We start from the raw sequence: 21,190 nt of genomic DNA on the forward strand, positions 1-21,190 counted from the left end.
ACCCTTTGCCAGGCCCAAACCTTCCTTTTAAATGTATGTAAGTTGTAGATCCATTAACCGTGAAATCATCTGAGAACATTAGATTTTAGTGTAGATGACTGTAAGGAGCCCTTGGAGTAGAGCTCCTCAGAACAAGGACATAAAGGAACAGAGGAAAATGTTTTTCTGAGTTTGGTAAATAACAAAGGAGAGGCTCAAAATGCTTTAGAGTTACAGACACACCGGCTCAAGAAATCCATCACCCAGTCAGCGCTATGGCAAACACAAGAACGAGGAAAGAATAATCTGTAAAAGGCCTATTACAAAATGGGTCCATGCAGAAGAATATACTCTGATCACAATGCCCTATATCTCTAGACAGTTTCTGATGGACCTCTTCCAGGGTCTGGGAGAAGACCTTTAAATAATTTGCAGCACGATGAATCCAGAACTAAAATGATATGAATGAGCTAAAGCAGAATGGTTTTGCACTACAATCATCAAATACAACAGAAAAGAGGAACAAGAATTTTTGAAATAGGAAAGTAAATCACTAAAAGATCAAAGCATTAATCCCCTAAGTCCTATGGAAGACCTCTCAAGTCACAAAGAAATAACATAAAAATATGAGGAATTCCTCAGGGAGTGGAGGGTGATAAAATCGTCATGCTCAACCAAAAAAACTATTATGAATTTGTTGGAAAATCCTGTGTACTAGGATATTCTCCTTGGTATGTCCCACAAGACAATGCTGCCACACACGACAGGCACCCAGTGACCAAATATCTTCACACTACTTTGTTTCTTCTACCAGAAAGAGCAACCCAGGGAAGCTATGAGATAAAGGAAAAACATAATCTAAGCAGGTCATACTGTTAACATTTACACAGATCTTTCAGCCATCACACTTCAAAAAAGAAGATGTTTCGGCCCAGTATTCAAGTTTCTAAGGACATATAATATTGACTATAGATGGGGACACCCATTCTAAGTAATATTTAAATGGTAAGACCAGAACATCAAAGCCTTGTCTCTCAAAGAGGCAAAATCCATCCTTCAAACACCAGAGGACAAACAAGATATTAGTGAAGTCACTGCTTGGTCACCTCCGCTATCACGATTGCATTGACCAAACAACAAATAGATAACAGTCACCAACAAGAGGTTAATCCAGAAACCCGGCATGTAGACAGATCAAGAATGAAAACAATGATTGAGTGACCTAAACAAATCAGCCCTAAACAACACAAAAGACAGTCATCCACAAACCTGTAGACAAAGAACATGAATAAACATGGGCTTATAAGTAAGATGATGATTTGAGCTTTTTGAAAATGGGATGATATTTTTGCTCGGTGGTGGGTGGAGTGTAAATTTTCATCCCTCCATGCTACCCGACAGTAATCCCTTAGAACGTTTCCCAAGAAGCGAGGGTACACAAATAGGGCATGAGAGCTCTGTATTTGTTTCTGAAACCGGATTCATGGAAAAGGTTACCAATAAGGGGGAAGATAAATAAATAGGGCATAGATGATCCCTCCACCTTTGTTTGACAGCATTTACCATATTTAACCAGATAATGACAGGAATTGTTTTGTTCAATCAGTTACTTGGTGTAGCGGGGAATAGATTGCGAAGGAATAGTTCTGTTAAAAGGGGGATCCAGTGGAGTTAAGGGATAGGACAGGCAGGACTGATCTAGAGACCCAGTCTCTAAAAGAGATGCTCAGAATTAGGGTCCTCCTGATGGAAGTGTGGGATCCCATCCTATTAACCGGCTAAAACATGCAGATCTACACTAGATGGCGGGGTGACGCCTGATGCGAGCTCATTCGTATTTATTTCATATAATGTGAGGGTTCTCAACAACCCCAGCAACACAATAGTTATACTAAATTTGGTACCACACTTAAAAAGAGATGTAAACTTTCTGAAGGAAACACACCTCTTAACAAGAGATACAGGTAAACTTATGTCACATTTTTTCGCACAATATTTTTTTGCATCCGCAAACTTAAAAACGAGGAGCATCAGGATCCTTTTGAAAATTCAAGCAGCCTTCATACTTCCATCATCATCAGTAGATAGGAATGGCCAATCCAAATAATTAATAGTCCCCTTAGAAGACAGCCTATATTGTTAGCTTCAGTATACGCACCCAATCAAGATAAAGGCTTTATAAGACATACCGTTCATTTTAGTATCATTACCCTCAAATTCAGTAATTATTGGAGGGGATTAGAACTGTGTTAAAGAAGCCCTGTTGGATAGATCAAGACACAGCTATGAAGGACCCACGTTTCTGTTAGATTAAGACAGGATATGGCTTACAAAGATAGGCTTAGTTGATACTTATCGAATGATCCACCCCTAGGAAAGAGACATCTCACATTATTCTGTGGCTCTCAATTTGTATGTAAGAATTGACTGGACCCTGGTAGACGACTCTCTGGAAGCTGCTATAAGTGAGATGGGTCAATGAGCAATTACACTCTTAGATCATGGGCCAGTGCATTGCACTTTTAACCAGAAAGATCATGGACATAACAGACCCCACTTGGCGAATGGCCCAGGCTCTCCTCAGAGACCCAATAGTTAAATAAGCAAATAGTATCCAGATCCAAGAATTATTATTTAATAACATTAGCAGATGCCCTCTGCTTATAGTGTGGGACTTACTTAAGGTTGTCCTAAGACCATGTATTGCAGAAGCACCAAGATTGAGTAAAATTAGAGAAAGTTTGAGTAAATACCTGGAAAAAGAAGTGGAAACTCTATATAAGGCAATGCCTTACCAAAAGGTTTGGCATACAGTCTTAGCCCTTTGAGGGTATTTGAGACTCTTTGCACTTAAAAGAGTAGAGTGTACCCTGTAAGAATTCAGCAACACTCCTATGAGGGGAGAAACAGTGAGCAGAGTGCTTGCAGCAAAACTGAAGCATAAATGTCTGATAACGTTTGTCTCCACTATTAGAGATGCAAATAACTGAAAGTACAAGAAATAAGCTGTAAGCATGTATTATATCTTACCAAGAATACTCTGGAGAAGCACTAGACCAAGCTCACATATGAAAAGACTTGAGAAACACTACTTTAATACCATATCTGAGGATCAAAATGAAACCCTAGAGCAACCAATTACACCAGGGGAAATAATAGAAGACATTAAATCCCTGTGTAAAATCTACGTATTCTGACCTGATGGCTTTCCCCATTTGTTCTACGTGGTATGCTGGCCCAATCTAATGCACATTTTCCCAAAGGTTTTCAAAACTGTGTTCTATAAATTGGGGTTCCTGCATCCTTTTAGGAGGGGGAAGAATTTCAGTCATACCCAAGCCACTGAAATTTCTAGATAAATGTGGATCATATTGCCCCACAACAGCCCTCCAGGAAGATTTTAAGATATTTTCCGAAGATTCTAGTGAAAAGAGTGTAACCCCTAATGTGTCCATCAAGATCAGTTGGGATTAATAATAAACCATCAAGGTGCAGATAATTCTAAAAAGGCTTTACATAAACTGTCAAGTGGCAAGTAATACTAAAACGGCCTTACATGATCCCCGCCCCTTTCCCTGTTGGGCCGAGCGGCCCTATTCAAAATGCTAACTCTTTCACGCTTTTTATACATCCTTCAGAACTGTCCAAGTAAAGTCCCTGATGCTTATTTTACAAGTGTGGAAGGTGAAGTTAGAACGTTACTGTGGAATGAAGGTTTGCCCCGCATAGCGTTGGGGAAATTTACCAAGGGGTGGTATGATGGGGGGATCGCCCTCCCTGATGTGAGACTTTACTACTGGGCCTCGCAACTAGTGGCAGTAAACTACTGGATATATCAGTCCCTGGTGGACCCAACCTACATGCTCGACAGATACCAGATGGGTTGTGAGGGATGCATTGGGGCTCTCTATACGAAAGTCCGGAAAGGACAATATATTTGCCCAACGGCCCATACAGTAGAGATTTGGCACCAGGCGACTAGACGCCTTGGATGGTTGAATGTAATGACTCAAGCCACACCACTATGGTCTTCCCAAAAACTGGGACTGCTATGCAATCAGCGTGGGTTCAATAAATGGGATACTATTGGAATTTCTACTGTGGGGCACCTGGTGAAAAAGGGCAAAATCCTTAAATTTGGGGAACTAAGGGAGAAATACGATATGGCTCAGGGGGAGGTTTTTCGATACTTACAGATCCGACATGCACTAGCTGCCACACTCCCGGACATGAGCAAGTTGCCGGAATCGTCCCCTCTTGAAGATCGGCTGCTGGCCGAGCCACTTTTAAATTAAGCATTCTCCCGAAAACTGTGCAATAACCTGCCAGACCTGTTTCAGGCGCTCCGAGAAAAATGGCAAACTGACCTAGGATCCATCGAAGATGAGGACTGGCAAGCGGAGCTGATGTCCCCAAGGGAGGCGGCTATCACCCTCTGTTTCCGATTGATACAAATAAAAATCCTACTCAGAACGTATCTAACAGGGATCACGTTAGCGAAAATATGTTCGAGACCAGACTCGCTGTGCTTGAGGGGCTGCCGCCACGACGCAACCTTTTTGCACACTATCTGGGACTGTCCGATCGTACGACCCATATGGGACGGGGCGACAAAACACCGCCACTACCTTCCTCTTGAAACCACTCATCCTTAACAAAAAAAGAACCGGTCACCGAGCTTTCTCCAGCGCTGCACCAAATATATGGAATTCTCTTCCCCCGGAAGTACGCAGAATCTCTTCAACAATGGCTTTCAAATTGGAAGCTAAACGATTCCTTATGAAAAAATTCTTACCCTAAGAGGGATAGGCTCACTTGCTCATTGACTTGGTACCCACTATCATGATACTTCCATTGTATTACCCTCCTGGGCGCAATTGTCCCGCATTTTGCGACCATTCCAGTCTTTTTTTTTTCTCTCTCTCTCCCGAATGTTGAGATTGCTTTTAGGTTCTTCCTCCTATCATATTGTAAAGTGCTCTGATATCCTTCGGGATCTTGTTCGCGTTATATAAAACTTTATAAATAAATACATAAATATACAGGATGCACTGAGGAAGGAACTAACCCTTACACCACCACTCGGGCTCCTCAACATATGGGAGGCGACTGACCTCATGGAGGTGGAACAACAATTGGCTACGTTGGGGTTCACATTACGTTAAATAGCTACAACGTGGGAGTGGCGGAGAGACCATCACACAAGGTATGGGCAATGGAACATGGTGCATGATTTACGAGAAGGAGGTTTTTAAATCGAGGGGATGCCCTAAGAAATGGGACAACAAATGGGGCAAATGGAATGTGTTTTGGGGGATCTGTGTATTTCCCCAACTGTAGAAATGGAACTAGGGCAAAATAGGGAGCAAGCTTTTGAACTCAGTGACTGATAACTGTACATTCCTTGATATTACGAAGATACTTCACAAATGGCTGTACTGTTTATTTCTTAATGTCTGTGACTTTCAAAGTTTGAAATCAATAAAAATATATATATATAAAAAAAAAAGGCCTTACATATGATAGACGTAATAAATAAAAAGAAAAAATCAGCACTACTGATATTTTTGGACCCCAAAAGGGCATTTGATAGGGTCAATTTGAGGTTTTCACAGGAGGTGTTAACAGTCAAGGGTTTTGGTGCACCCTTTTGATCAATGATGCTAGTGATTTGTGCGAATCCCAAGGCGTGGGTTAGAGTAAATGGCAGGAACTCCACAATAATAAGTATTCAGCTAGGCACAAGGCAAGCATATTGATTGTCTTCCTCCTCATATCTGCTGTCACTTGAGACCTTAGGCCAGAGTATGTGAGAAACATTTAAGAATAGAAAGTGTGAAGTTGGTTAGTCAAAACCAAGATGATTGTGGACTACATTTTAATATTGATAATTAACCCAGAAAGATCCCGTCCAGCCTTACTAAACACCTTGCAGGATTTTGGTAAACTCTGGGGTTCTAAAGTTAACCTTCACAAATCTGATATTTCAAGCATTAACATTCATAACATAAGCATTAGGAGCAACTACCATCATCCCATTGGCCAACCAGGTGCTTAATGCTTCGCTGTCTATAGCGACAGTACCCCTTTCCTGGAAGCAGGCTAAAATTCTGCCCCTTCTGGAAAAAACCTTTGGCGGACCCTAGTGAGTAGGCCAATATCCTTACCACCGGCCCTGTCTAAATTCGAAATACTATTCTTCAGTTATAATTCCCCAGAAACATAGCAGACCTTTTGGCCAGAAGAGGCCCTCTCCCAGGCCTCCGGGAGGATAGTTAAGAACCTTGGTGTCAGATTCGACAGCTGTCTATCCTTCCAACCACAAATTAAGTCTGTGGTAGGTACATGTTTTGGGCTACTGCTTATATTAAAAAAGTTCCTGCATTTGCATTCATTTTATGCAAGGAAGTTGGTTGTCCAGGCACTTATATCCTCGAGGCTGAACTAAGTAAATGCCCTCTATTTGGGACTTCTTGACTACCTGCTCAGCAGATTTCAGGTGGTCCAGGATGCAGCAGCCCGCATTCTTCTTAGCCTACCTCTGAGAACACACATGTCCCCATGCCTAACCGCCCTCCACTGGCTCCCAACAAGGAAGATAATTCTGTTTAAAACACTAGTTAAGGTCCACAAGGAACTTCATCATACAGGTGCAGACTACCTTAAGACAAGGATCAGCTTTTACGTCCCCTCTAGCAATCTGTGACTAGCTAACAGCCATCTGGCTAGGATCCCTAACATTTGCAGCACTAGAGCTCCTATGCAGGGCCATTTGCATGGATTAAGCTCCCCCTCGAGTTACGCTCAGTGGATGCCATCTAGTTGTTAAAAAAAAAAAAAAAAAGCTGAAAACCTGGCTTTTTAAACAATGATTGACGGTCCGATTGTATTTTGTAAGGTTGCTGATGAGCGTAGCAATGGGACACTCCTTGGAGTATTCGTGCGATTTACAAATTGCATTTCAGTCTTTCATTCATTCTTGCAAACTTGGGTAAGTGTATACTCTAAGTTTAAGTTGAGCTGCATTACGATTAGATATCTAGGAATGAGGCTGTGTACCACGTTTGTGGGAATATACTACACTAACTTTCCTTAATTGATATCAGAGCTTATATAGCAATGTCATCCATCCCCAACCACAATGCTTAAATATTCTGCATACTGGTATAAATGGTTTATTGTGAAAGATTTCTTTTTGGTGCCATCGTGGTGTGAAAAACATACTGGTTCCTTGAACCAGCGTCTGGGATCAGGGGAGTTCTGTTTGTGTCCAGTCTTTTGTTTCTCTATATGACCATATGATAGTATTATACTACAACCAGACATGCATTCTTTCTTCCAGCCACCCGTTCACTTCTCCATGCCATGTACTGCCCCTTCTCTCACGCTGCCATCTTACACTCACCTTTCACACTTCGTCTCATGTACTTGCCAACCAGTCTGTCTTTCCATGCACTCATCGTGCACTCATTCACTCGTCCATCCAACCATCCACCCGTGCGCTCACTCATTCTTTCATGCACTCATCCATCTAACCATTCATCTACATTAACCATTGAGCTACCAAATCCAGTGGCTATAAAATTGTTTGTTATGAGTTTTTCATTGCTAGGTTATACTATTAAGGTAGCACTTAAGGAATGGCATTGAATTTTCTGAGGTTATGGTTGACGAAGATGTTCTCTGCTCTAGATTCTACTGATCAAACTTGGTGCAAGATTTGAAGAGCCCAGTGGGAACATCTTTCTTAATATTAGCAGCATTGGGGGCAAGAATATGGTATCGCAGAAAGGCAGACAAGGCAATTTCCAATTTAATTATTTCGCTGACTGGGAACCAAGGACAGAACCTAAATTAATTGGACTTGGCATCTGCCACCACTGCCAATACTCTGACAGTTGAACTAATGAATGGAAGAAAGGGTTTGCACTAAGTTGCTAAAAACATTTTTAACCACAGTAACTGACTGGAGCTTTTAGACCAGAACGTCATTAATGAAACAGTTTTATATCATTGTGCAGATTGGTGTTTATAGATTTATTGGTTAAATATTATTATTTTTTTTAAGTTATCATCACACACAATTTTTTTCCAAAACAGTTCTCCGTTGTGTAAGATATTGTTTCTAGTTTTCCCCTTTATTTATATTTTGTATATTTTGATTGGCACACAAATCCTATTCATTTCATCCTTCGTTATCTTGGATTTCATTTTGTTTAGATTGGCAAGGAAGACCTGATGGAAAAATCATTGTCAGTATGCCTTTACGTAGTAAAGTAAGTAGATGAGATATGCTGCAGAAAGACAGACTGGGGTTGGTGTTAAATGTGTGCAGTGCTGTTAAGGGAGTGCTAATGCATCTTGCTTCTGTTTCAGGAACTCAGTGAGTTAACTGTCTGCAGCAGCCCTCTGCCTCTCATTGATAATGACTGTAGCGATGAAGATATGGTTATAGAGGTAATTACCCTTTTTGCATTGTTTTTCAGATGAATAACTGGAACAGCTTGATTTTTAAAATAAAGATGTAGTATGGTATCTTCCTTGATCATATGATTTAATATGCTTATATAGTGCCTCTATGTTGAACAGTCTATAAACACTGCAGTAGGGGGATCATGTATTATTATGCAAACATTGTATTTTTGATACGGTGTGCAGTGGTTCCAGGTTTCTTACAGGAGCTCCACAGTTTGGGATCCAGGATTTTTAAACTCTTCCCACCTATCTCGATTTGAGTTTAGGTCTCAAGCTTGCTAGCTGTAAATGTATTAATGAGAGTGTTCCAGAGACATGAGCTGCCTGACTTACTTCTGTCTACAGAGTGTGGAAGCCTAAATTAGACATTTATCCAGAAGGCAAGAACACGTAAGTTTCATGGTCACCACCACTAGGAACCAGTGCAGCTTCAATCGCGCTTCTGAGCCTTAATCTCTACGCAAAAGGAGCATTCATTTGTACTCTCCAGCATTGCAGTAAAATTTTTGTTTAATTGCTTTTTGGTACCACTTATCTGTAAGCTATTTTCATACTGAACTCGTTAATTAGTTACTGAACCGATAGTGTTTAATTTGTAGCTAAAATTAGTACAGGAGCCTGCCGCCAACCAGGCTTTCTCCTTTTTCAGAATGTTTTTAGGCCGAACTTTGATCGACCTGTTATATCTCTTCTGTGGGGTTTGGCAAACCCACCGATTGCCATTGGTTACTATCTTTGGTATTCAGAAATGCTAGTCCTGTTATTGGTGCATTTGTGTAAATGCCTTTCCTTTGCGTGCTTACTTCGGTCCCTGGCGATTTCACTCAGAGAATGTTTTGTTTGGCCGTCACACTGTACAGAGTGTGATGGCTCTTCCTCCTTGTTTTTGGTTTTCATTTCTCGTTTCTTTAGCTTACAGCATTAGCTAAATGTCTCAGTAGTTTGAGCGTCTACTGCCAAGACCTGGATGCAACCTGCAGGGCAAAAATTCAAATTCAGAGGACCTGCTGGCCATCTTTACGATGTTGGTAAACTGAGTACACTTTAGTTGGCTGGAAACGCATATTTGTCAAATTGCAGTTGTTGTTGCGTACTTCATAAATTCAATGTTGTGAGGTAAGCACACTGAAGCAGTCCACATGTTGTATTAGCACTATAGCGAAATAGATTTAAAAATAGAAAACTTCTGGTATAAAAAAACACACAACTATTCCTAGGAAAGGAAGATTAAGAAGGAGCCCACCGACCCACGGTTTTGTTTCAGGTATGGGAGGCCTCATCAATATACCCATCTTGCAGGGACCAGTGACTCAGGCGCCATCCTGCCTCGGAGGCTCTCAGTCAAAATCTATCTGTATGGGTGAGTGATCCGATAGGGCTCGTGCTAAGATTCGTGCATTGAGTATTCTATGAGACTCTGTTTTAGGGAATAAGAAGTAATCGAGACGGGAGAAAGTCGTATGTGCGTTAAAAAAGAAGGTATAGCGTCTCTCCGCTGGGTGATGCGCCTGACACATGTACAGAAAGGACATATTGCGCAGAAAACGTGGCTAGAGTAGTTGGTCGCTCTGCCGCCGTACTTTGGAGTTACCATGGAGGATTGATCTAGTCCAGGGTCGTGGACCCTGTCCCGGGCCCCACCCAGCACCCATGGGGCTACCGGAAGCTCCAGTATGAGCCTGCTCAGCATCGCAGCGAACTCCGACGTCAAACGGGAAGGAGCGTAAACACAAACCAGGGATAGCGGGTACCCATGCATTTTCGCAGTCACCGCCACATAGCGTCCTAGCTTATCATGCCACTCCCTTGATAACACTAAGGGGATGTGCCTCTGTATCAAGTTGGCAACTCCTCTAGAGCCGCGATTAAAACCATGCATAATTCACTCTTGAAAACCCTTTATGTGCCAAGAAGGGAATAATATTACCCATTAGGTATGTTTCCTGCAAGAGGAGAATGTCTTGTTTGTACTTGTGGGCTGGCCTCATAACTGACCTCTTCCTTATCTTGTCCAGGGGACCACTGATGTTCCATGAGAGAATGGCGAGCCTCCCCGCAAGGGCAGGTGGCTGTGAATAAGTCATCGGGCCAGAGAGGTAGTCCTTGGGGTGGTCGTGTCAGTGGCAATGCCTTAGAGCTGAGTCTGTGTGTATTGTGTGACAACGAGCTGAACGTAGATAAGCATGTCAAAACTCTGAATGAACCGAAAAAGGAAACAACCCTCTTGTACCCCAACCCAATACCCCCCTTGTACTTCGCCAACAAGAAGTACCTGTTGTGCTGCAACTAGGGACAGTAGCCCACTGGGCTATTCTGAGGTGTGCACCTTGCCAACCCCGTAATCCCTCACGAAAACGAATCCCAAACCTGCCCCTCACCCTTCCCAACACACACAAACAAAAGCAACAACAATAAGTGAAATAATCCGGGGCGTGGCTTATCAGCCATCCCCTAACATCACCACTCAGGCTCATTATAAGAATTTGGACACCCATCAGTGTTTATTAGAGTAAGTCAAGTGGGGAGTTCCTGAGAGGACGGCAGGGGATCCGGTGTGGCAGCGCTCTGCGTAAGATCCATCTCTGACTCCGGGGGCGACCGCCTCTCCGGAGAACCATCCAGTCCAAACCAGAGTGCTTTGTGCTCCTTACGTTGATTGTTTCGCTGTGGGGCAGTGTTCCAGTCCCTGGGAGGTCAGCCATCTCTGTCATCCCTGGTGCCACCCCTCTCTCCAGCCCCACCTGCTGGAAATGTACCTCAGTTCCTCAGGTTAGGTCATACCTCTGCCCAATTCCATGCCGCCTCAGGGGTATCAAAGAACGGAGTTTATCGTGGTCGATAACCTTTAGTTGGGCATGGAAGAGGAGCACATAACGAATGTTAAAGGCCCCAGTTTATGTTTCACTTCCTGGTAGGACCTCCATTGTTGCTGGACCTTCATGGTGTATTCTAGGAAAATCATTATGGGGTAGGACTGATGAATAAGAGTCCTGAGTGTGCGTGCTGCTGGGAGATTGGCATTTCGGTCAGCATAGTTGAGGATACGGGCAACTAAAGGTCAGGAGCCCACTGGGGGCTTAGAGAAAAGGGCCCTGTGCACCCACTCAATTATGAAGCAGGATGAGTCCTCGAAGTCGGTACCCAGATCCTCACCCAGTCTGATATGAACGTAGTGGGTTTGGTCCACTCCACTCCCCCCGGAATTTCAGATATGCGCACGTTGTTGCGCCGAGACCTACCCTCAGCATCCTCCACCTTTGCTTCCAACTGACCAACCAGTCTCTGTTATCGGGATTCCTGCAACTTGACGCTGTCTCTTGTTTTGTTATCTCTGCCTTCTAACCCTGTGACTATGTCAACCGTATTCCATAAATCCTGTCTAATTGAGGATAAGTCAACTTTCAGCTCCCCCATTTTGCCCTACATCGTTAACTTGTGGTCTTGGATGGTCTGTAGGATGGAGTACGTTTGGAGGCCCTCTCTTCCTCCCTCAGCACCATCCTCTTTGATTTGTCACTATCTGCTCAGTATCTTTGTTAATCTTTTTTTGGGCTGCAGGTCCTGAGGGTTTGTCGCGTGTCATAAGGGTGTCTAGGCTGTATATCTCCCTTCAGAGCCAACCATGCAACACTGCTTTCTGCCTTGTCTACACCTGTTGCTACCCGCCTGTCGCTGCAACACCCAGGAGCTTCATCTGGCTGCAGTTTCGCCTCAGGCCCCCTTCGGCGTAGCTTTGCACAGGGTTTACAGCTTCGCCCCTGGTACTAGTTGCAGGAGGGGAGCTGGGCTCCTGTCCCAGGCCCACTGCCCGATGTTCCCACTAATCACAGGGGCCTCACCTTGCAATCGCTGTGGAGCAGGGAGGAAGAATAATAACAGTAGAGTGATGTGGCTGATTAGAGTGTATAACCAGTGTGGCCACACAATGTCACCCCTGCTGGGAAGGCCCATGTTATCTAACCCTTATAATGGGTCACCATCAACCAAGGATGCAAGAGGAGGGCGCAGGATGGGCAATAGGGGGGTTGTCATAGTTCTGGGGACTCCAGTCCCTGTCACGCTGTTCGCCACAGATTTTGCCACGCGGGCAACTCCTGGCAGCCCGTCCTTGGGCAATCCTCAAACTTCCCCGGGCAACGTGGGGCCCAGCACCCTCACCACTCAGCCTGAGTATGGTTGCTCCAGTGGTCTCAGGCACCCGCAGCACACAGGCTGTTCACCAGGAGGGCTCCTGCAGCAGGCAGATCTTTTCTCTCGCCCTCCCTGGCCCGCAGGGGCCTCTCACGGCAGTGGATCCCGGGGGCTTCCAGGCAGGCCGCAGGCACAAGCGAAGCCACACCCAGCAATGGCTGCGCGAACGGTCGAGCCCTCGTGGCCTGATGAAGCACCTCCTCTCCCCCCCGGGCACCCGCCACCTCATAGGCACTTGGCAGCCGTGGGGACCAAACAGGTGGTGGCCCAGAGCAACCACGCCCTAGAAAGCTGCCCTCCGATACCCTCCTCTGCCGTCTCACGGCCCACTCTTCCAGCACAATGGCTGAGCTGCCTCTCCCGGTCGTCGGGATCGTGCCCTCGCGCATTCCAACGGTCCTTAACAGGGCCCAGCAGATGGTGCAGTTTTGCCTTGTGAAGGGGCTCAATCCAGACTGGAGAGTCCTGGGGAAAGGCGGTGGTATAGACAGACAAGTATCGTAGCAGTGCAGAGCTCTGTTACAGAGCGGCCGCCATGGTTGGCTTCCAAGCCAAGCCCCCACATGAGTGCCCCATCTGAGAGTGTTACCTTTGTGAGCTGGCAAGGAGGTAGAGAACGCCTAGTAAATTCCTGTTGAGCCTGTAATGTGGTGAGGCCCTAGGCCCCCATACAGTAATAAAGATGACACGGACACTGGATTGTACTTAGTGGAACTGGCCCAGGGCACGTGCACCCAGCCGCTTTTATAGCCAGGGTCACATGTCCTGTGACGCCTGTGTTGGATGGGGGTGGGGTGTAAGCCAGCCATCTGGGAGTGGCTGTCGCAGCAAACACTAGACCAGTGACCAGCAGGACACTACATCCCTCCCAAACTTTATTCAAACCGGAATAACAAGTCCCACCTGTGGGAGGGAATACAACAATAACAGAAAACTTCCACTGAGTCTATTTTGCTGCCTGCTGAACAAGACAATGGTACAACTGCAGCTAAGATCACCAGTTCTACTTAGCACAGTTCAAGGGTGCACTGCGGATCCGGTTCTCCCTGGACTCAAGGCGTGGAAGTTGACACACAACGTCGCTATAAATACAGTTCTCAGTGGCGGTGCAGGTGGAGTGATCGTAAATCTGGCAGATGTTATATTTTCACAAAATAGATCCTGGCTCCACGAACATTAAGCCTCCTACAATGGATGACATCTTGGTTGTTGTTTAATCACCGCCGAGGCAACAGTGCTTCCAGCTACTAAGTGGGTGAATAGTTACAGACATCCTTCTCTTACCAGGATGCCCTCTCCTGAGTGTTCCCCTCTCTCGGGATGTCCCGGAGGCCCTCTTCAGGAGGTTTTGATTGAACTGGGTTTACTTCACCGTGTCGCTCCAGCGGCACACTCTAGGTCTGTGGAGGAAGCGCAACGGGTTCCACCTTCAAGTCCCTCGCTCCACCTGGAGGGTAGTTGTTTTTGGATAGGATTACTCCTGCCATCCAGACTCTGGTGCATCGGCATTGATAGGATGGCCTTTAGAAGAACCAGTTTACTACACAAGATCTTCGTCTTCCTGGGACCTGCGAAGGAGCTGCTATAGACTCATCTCTCGTGTCGGGACCCGCTCTCACCGGTAATCCCTGAGGCCCTTGCCCCTGGATCGCCACGGTCTGGTGTGGCGTGGTCGGATCCTCTTCTGTTCCCACATCTGAGGTCAGTCAGGACGTCTGGGCAGGACCACAATCCAGTCTCCCATACGACCCCATAGGTGGATGTTACCAATGGTCCATCTTGCTCACATCTGCATGTGATAGGTTTGCTTGGTGTAACCGAAGACTTCTGGACATCTAGCCTCTCATGATGCCACCGATGTTACCTAGGTATTGTGCCTCACTCCTGATGAGCAGGCACTACCAACGGCAGACTGAAGATGCTGCACTTCGCTGTACCGTTTCTTCCTTATCTCAATGGTTTGTGCACAACAATTTGTTGGGTGCAAATGCAGACGCAGAATAGAAATAAAAGATGTTCGGAATGGTGCACCAGTAACGTTATGCTTGTCCAATGTTATAATGATAATGAGTCCGGCAAAATATTGATTTTTGTCATCCGCTTTATTCAATCAATTCAAATAGCATCATCCAGCCAACGCATTTTGTTCAGATTTGTTGCTTGAACTTCATCAGAGCTATTGCCAATAGACGGAGAATAGGATATCCAATGGAGCCATGAGCCTCTTGAATTTAAAGGCCTGGCACCTGTATGGTGGTCTGGTACTTCGAATAAATCAATAAAATATATGAATATTGGAAGTGGCCACATTATAGGGCCGCGGGTATGTTAGCCTGTGAAGAATACCTACAATACACGGTCGCTCGGTATCTGAGTCAGGAAGCAACTGTCTCGGATACCGAGCGACCTCTCCATGTGATGTGCACTTCATACGGGTCTCCCTGGCCATGTCCTACCCCTAGGACAACGCATTCTCATCATCCAGTGGACCAGACCTGTCATCGCGTCCTTCTTCCTTTCGCGACCTCTCCTATTTTTGATATTTTCTGCATTTGTAGAGCGCCTGGTTACACCCACTGGTGTCCCCCCGCGCTATTTAAAAATTACTGCGAACTTCGAGAAATGGTGCCTCACAGATTCATGTACCAGTTCTTACTTATTGGGTGAAAAGCCACGTTTAAAAAAAATGTCGGAAGAGTTTCTCTGATGGTTCTTCCCGCAGGGACAAAGGTAGGGAGTTCCAGCTTTTTGCTGCCAAGTAGCCAAAAGAGCGTTCACCCATCCGTGCCTTCCTAATCCTTGGGACTTTCACCAAATGGGTCCTGGTGGATCTCAGTTGCCTTCCTGTTTTGTATGGAGTCATAAGACTGAGGTACAATGGACATCTGCCCTGCAAGATGCGATGCCCGATGCATAGTGTCTTGAATGTAATTCGTTTCTGGATGACCAACCAATGTAGTGTCTTTAGTGCATTCTTCGAGGGTGCATTTCTTGGCAGATTCAGAACCAGGCGGGCCGCTGCGTTCTCAACAGATTGTAGCTTCTGGAGTCCTTTTTTGTTGGCACCCAGATACATCAGATTTCCATAATCCAATCTAGATGTAACGCGCGCATGGTTCAGGGTTTTTCTTGCCGCCAGTGGTAAAATATCTAGGGTTTTCCTTAATACTCGGAGGATTCCGAAACACCTGCCTGCAACTCTCTTGATCTGGGTCTCAAAGGATAGTCTATAGTCTATCCATACCCCCAAGTTCTTCACCTTCGTCTTAGGGGTGGGGACCTGTCCTAAGCTTGCTGGCCACCATGCCGATGACCAGATGGATGGAGTGTAGATGGGTCTTTTGGCAAGCCCAATTTTATACTCAGTGCTATCTTTCCCAGCTCTTCTAGAGAAGAAGGAATGAATTGGGGAAATACTGTTTTCCCTCCACTCCTTCATTTGTTCCTTGTGGCTTAAGTGTCCATTTCGAGCATTGTCCGGGAAAGTGTCATAAATCTTGGATACCTTTTCAGCAAAGAAAACTGCGATTTTATTGCATAATTTTTCTGAACAAGGGGCTGGTGCTACTGTTCTTTCCAGTGAGGATAGTTCTTTAAAGATGCCGAATAATTCCCTAGATGAGTTGTCTGGTGATTCAATTCTTCCCGTGTAGTAAGCAGCCCGTGTTTTCTTTATAAGTGTGTGATACTGTCTCAGCTTCAGTTTATATACTGCCTTATCTGAGTCTAAGAAGCCCTCCCTCCATTTAAATTCTAGCCTTTTACACGCCTTTCTTGCCATCCTTAAATCCTGGTTAAACCATGGTACACTCTTCATGCGTCTGCGCGGGGTGCTAGTTGACCTTGGAGCCACCACATCGAGCGCACCTTCCATCCAATTATTTACTTCCTGAATTGCCTTGTTAATGTCTGTGTTTCGGGAGGGGGGGCGTTTGCTAGCAGAGCCTGTGTAAAGCTGCTTCCCTTGAAATTTCTCCATTTCCTATGCCTGCTGTTATATGGCGGGTCCCTTTTTGAGGGTGGTCTTGTTAAAGGGATTACAAAGGCCACTAAGTAATGGTCCGACCATGGGACCGCTGTTGGGCAATCAACTGTCAGTCCCTGGCAGTTTGAAAAAATGGGGTCTAATAAATGCCCTATTTGATGTGTTATCTGTGTAGATTTTAGTTCTAATTGGAAACCTGCCAGCTCCTGGCATAAGAATTGTGCTTCTCCGCACAAATTGCTATGTCCCCCAGAACTAACAGGTTACTATACTGTAGTGCTGGTTGGATTAGGCAGTCCACAAGGCTTTCCCTGAAACCTGATGCTGGCCCCGGAGGTTTATAAATCAGGAAACCATTTATTGTCTGCTTGGCGTTAGCCTTTATTGTGAAGGAGGCAGCTTCGCAGTAACCTATCTCTGCCTCTTGCATCGAGCTGTCTATAGATAATTTATGTATCATTGCTATGCCCTGTAGTGAAGACTGCTATTTATATACGTACAATGCTAAGTTAGCACAACCGGGTTAGATGTTAGAAAGCCATCTTGCCACTTTTGCTGCTTTTGCACACGACACTGTAGTTACATGTTATTAATTGAGAAATGTTTGTTCGCCTTTGCTTCACATGAGAACTGTCTGTTGTTCACATCCCTAACAGTGAGCAGGGACCTTGGTCTGAACATTGTGCAAAGAAACAGTCTGGGTCGCTAGACGGTGCATGTTGTTGGCTTCAGGTTGATCGGCCCACTATTTAGCTATAACACGCACGCAGCTGCAAATACCTGAAAGTCGAGTGCTTTTAATATTGCAGGCTGCATGCTTTAGACACATTCGGAAGAAGAGCTTTCCCAGGAGCAGAGCCTAGCTGATCCTGTGATGTGATTCCACTAAGCTGATCTTTACGGTATGGGGTTCCCCATTCAAGCCTAGAGACCTTTTATTAGTCTAATGATAATAATATTAGTTTACCAGCGAAAGGAAGGTGGCTGTCATCCACTGTCATTATGATTACTCCTTTCATATTCTATGGTATTGTAACTATGCTGATGGTTTTGATCTTAATCATTTGTCTGCTTATGTTAGCCAAAGTACTGCATCTTAGGACACAAGGTTTATAAAATAAACTCTTTAAACTTTACCGTGTCTCTGTTTATTCTGTTGTGGACTGATATGAGAATAATTACGAACAGGTATTTCTGATTCCCACCATTCCTGAGAATACCCTAAGTTGCTTGTTCTGGGTTGTCTATACATTGGGACCGCCGAGATAAAACTTGGATAACGAATGGGACACTGATGCTGGTCGGATAAGGGGTTCTGGGTTCTGAGGTGAGTTTTTGGTACACCACAATTCACTGAGGTCCTGGTTTCCTGTGCATAGTTCTGTGCATAAGCCGAATCCCTGCAACATGGCGCACCTAACGTTTGGTCGATTGATTTGAAAAGCCTTGGTAGTGCTTATATTAGTCCACAACACCCTCACTCTTGTTTCCGGTTAACGGGAGTGACGGGTTTAACCTACCTGTGTTTCGACTAATAGGTTCTTTCAAGCTTGATCATTAAAAAGGTTATTTTTACTGAACCCCAGTGCTACTGTTGATATCGTTGATACTCTTTAGTGTGTCCTTATGGCGGTTGATATAGCCGCGCATAGTCGTGCTCCTCTGCACCGTCATTTGACGACGCATGGGGTGCCGGATGATGGGATGGCTGTTATTTTTGTGGTGAGCGCTGATGCGTCTTACCCATATGAGTTGTTTTACTCTTGGGTGACTTTTCCGGCGGTGGATGCAGACGATGATACGTTTCACTCCTATACTCCCACGCAGCTACCTGCGATCTATACGCCGTATAGAACACAAGAAATTCCTATTTCTGCCTGGCAGCACACCATTTGGTTTAATGGCGCCCTTCCCCATGCGGTTGCACCGGCTAGAATGGGCCCGTTGTCTATTGCAGGGGCCACATGGCCGGTGCTAGCCGGATTTACGCCACACAGCCCTGATTACAGTTCATAGGGCTTTAGTGCAGTACGTGTCACGCAACGTGCAGGTGGGGGCACCTGCTGTTGCGGGACAACTAACGGACCACCATGCGGTGGTTGGGCAAGCGCCCCCAAAAGAAGGATGATTTACCTTATTAGCTTGCTGAGAAATTTGACCAACTCGAGGCGGTTTTTCCGCATACTTCTCCTGTGGAGAAACACAGGATTCTCACCATTAGTTTGCCGAAAGACTTAGTCCCAGACATGGCCGATTGCGCAAACTGGGGCAAGGTCTTTGCCGCGACCTACTCGAAGTGCTTCGGCACTCCGTCTATGTCTGTACTACCCTCCGTCATTAAACGTGTTCAAGAGAATCACGGAGCGGAGGCTGCTGTTGAATTGGGAATGAGGCTTGTCGGGGTGTTCGATGTGGTTGCTTCCATGGTAATGGGCAACCTCAAAGGCGATGCCATGCAGTTCCAGGTAGCTAATAAGCTGGACAGCGTGGACGAGCTCGACAGGCCTAAGGAGTTCGCTAAAATAATTGCGGAAGCCTATAGGACCATAGGCTGCAGTGCCTTAGGTGTTAAACCAACTGTGATAATTCCTGATATAGTACAGCAAACTAAGGTGAGCTCGTCTACTAAAGACGAACGCCCTAATGTTCCTAAACAAAATTGGCGAGCAAAGAAACAGGGGAAGCAGCAACAGAAACAGGGGTCTCGTCCTGCCTCACCCGTACAGTCGTCTAGTGAACGTACATATGATCTGCGCGATCGATCTAGTATTAAGTCACCTGATAGGTTTCAGGTTTCTGAACAACGCTCTCCTCGTTCTTCACAGGAAACATCGGCTTCACAATCCGGTGGCGGAGACCGTGGGAAAGGACGGGGTGCCCAAAGTCGTGAGCAACCCCGTCAGACTGACGGCAAAGGCAAGCAGGACGAGTCTGCACGTCAACGACCCCCGTTTCAGGAAAAGAAAGGTGCTGCGCTAACAGCGAGGTATGCCACAGATAGTGCGGACGCAGCTTCAGAACCTGACATGGGCACTAACGCTGCTCGACAGCGCGGCGGAAGTTACAGTAGTGCAACAAGCACTGCGTCCATATCTGGTGGCGACAGCAACTGATACGTTCATAACTGTAGAAACTGCTGACACTAGAGTGGCTCCCCCTGATAGACTGTATAATATAGTCCTCTTAATTGAAGGTGACATACAACGCACAATTCAAGGGATTTTTGGGGATAATCTAACCTCTTCGTATGATATTCTATTGGCAGAGGCAGATTGGCCCCCGGCTTTCATTTTAGATGCTCCTAGAGCCATGAGATTCCGTTGCGGTCCACGCCCCAGCCACAACCCCAATATCCTATGCGTCGCGAAGCAAGACCTCACGTCGCGGCTATCCTTGAACAATTGGAATATCAAGGTGTAATTGAAACGTGTGTCACCAATGAATAATCCTTTATTCACTGTGACGAAGCCTGATGGGTCGTACCGCCTGGTTTTGGATTACCGGCATTTAAACTCTCATTGCCAGACATGCGCAGTACAGAATACCCACAGTTCGGCTCTCGTCGATAGTCTCGTGAGAAAACGGTTTAAAACCACACTTGACATTTCCAACGGCTTTTACAGCCATAACCTGTACTCTCTTAGTAGTGAATGGACAGCATTTACCTCGGGCGGCAAACAAAAACATTTCAAAAGATTGCCTATGGGCTATAAGAACAGCCCTGGTGTCTTTGCCGCTCGTGTAGTCTCTCTGTTAGAGAGCATAGACCCTGATGCGTACTCGTATGTGGATGATATTTATCTCACAGATGACGAGTTGTGGCCGCATCTGTGTCGCGTTGATCGCATTATTGTTTTATTTGCAGACTTCGGTTACAAATTCAACTTTGCAAAGTCTCACATTGCGGAATATACAGTGTTGTTTTTGGGATACAAACTCAACAATGAAGGTCGAGGATTAGCTCCGCACTTCCTAGAGAAATGCGCATGCCTACGTGCTCCTACGACACTGAAGAAATTACAATCTCTGCTGGGCTTTCTGAATTTCGGTCGAACGTACATTCATGATTATGCCCAGCGTATCAAGTCGCTTTATGCCTTGGTACAACCTACTTTTTCCAAATCATGCTGGCTGCCGGAGCATTCAGCTATATTGCAATCTTTGCAAGTTGACCTTCTTGCTTCAAAATACTTACTGACGCGTGATAACCACACTAACCTGGTCATAAGAATTGTGCCGGGCGCTGTGGCTTTCACGTACTTAACGTTCAATGAGGGCGATACCTTCCCCATTGCCTACAAATCACACCTGTACACTTCGGCTGAATTGCGATTTTCCGCTGTCGAGAAAGTTCTGACGGCAGTGCAGATGGCAATTCTGAAAGAACGAGCGCTATCGCAAGGTAAACGCATGTTGGTGGTAACACCATATCCTGCCCTTGAGGCGGTGACGAAAGCAAGTGTACCAAATTCTAAGGCTTTGCATCCACGGTGGATACAATGGGCCACTTCCTTGACATCGCCCGACGTCACATATATCTTTGACGCTGCTCTACAGACT

At 45.5% G+C, this 21,190-nt stretch overlaps 1 protein-coding gene across 2 annotated transcripts in view; it reads left to right on the plus strand.

Moving 5' to 3' along the window:
- The window catches only part of ATF2 (activating transcription factor 2), a 443,302-nt gene that overhangs the window by 71,837 nt on the left and 350,275 nt on the right, over positions 1 to 21,190 (plus strand). For both annotated transcript variants that reach the window (XM_085645248.1, XM_085645249.1), the window contains exon 6: positions 8,356 to 8,436. In XM_085645248.1, the coding sequence (XP_085501374.1) occupies positions 8,356 to 8,436 (81 nt within the window). The remainder of the gene's footprint in view (positions 1 to 8,355; positions 8,437 to 21,190) is intronic.

The sequence above is a fragment of the Triturus cristatus genome, chromosome 3_1 (genome assembly GCF_964204655.1).
Source record: "Triturus cristatus chromosome 3_1, aTriCri1.1, whole genome shotgun sequence".
Taxonomy (NCBI): domain Eukaryota; kingdom Metazoa; phylum Chordata; class Amphibia; order Caudata; family Salamandridae; genus Triturus; species Triturus cristatus.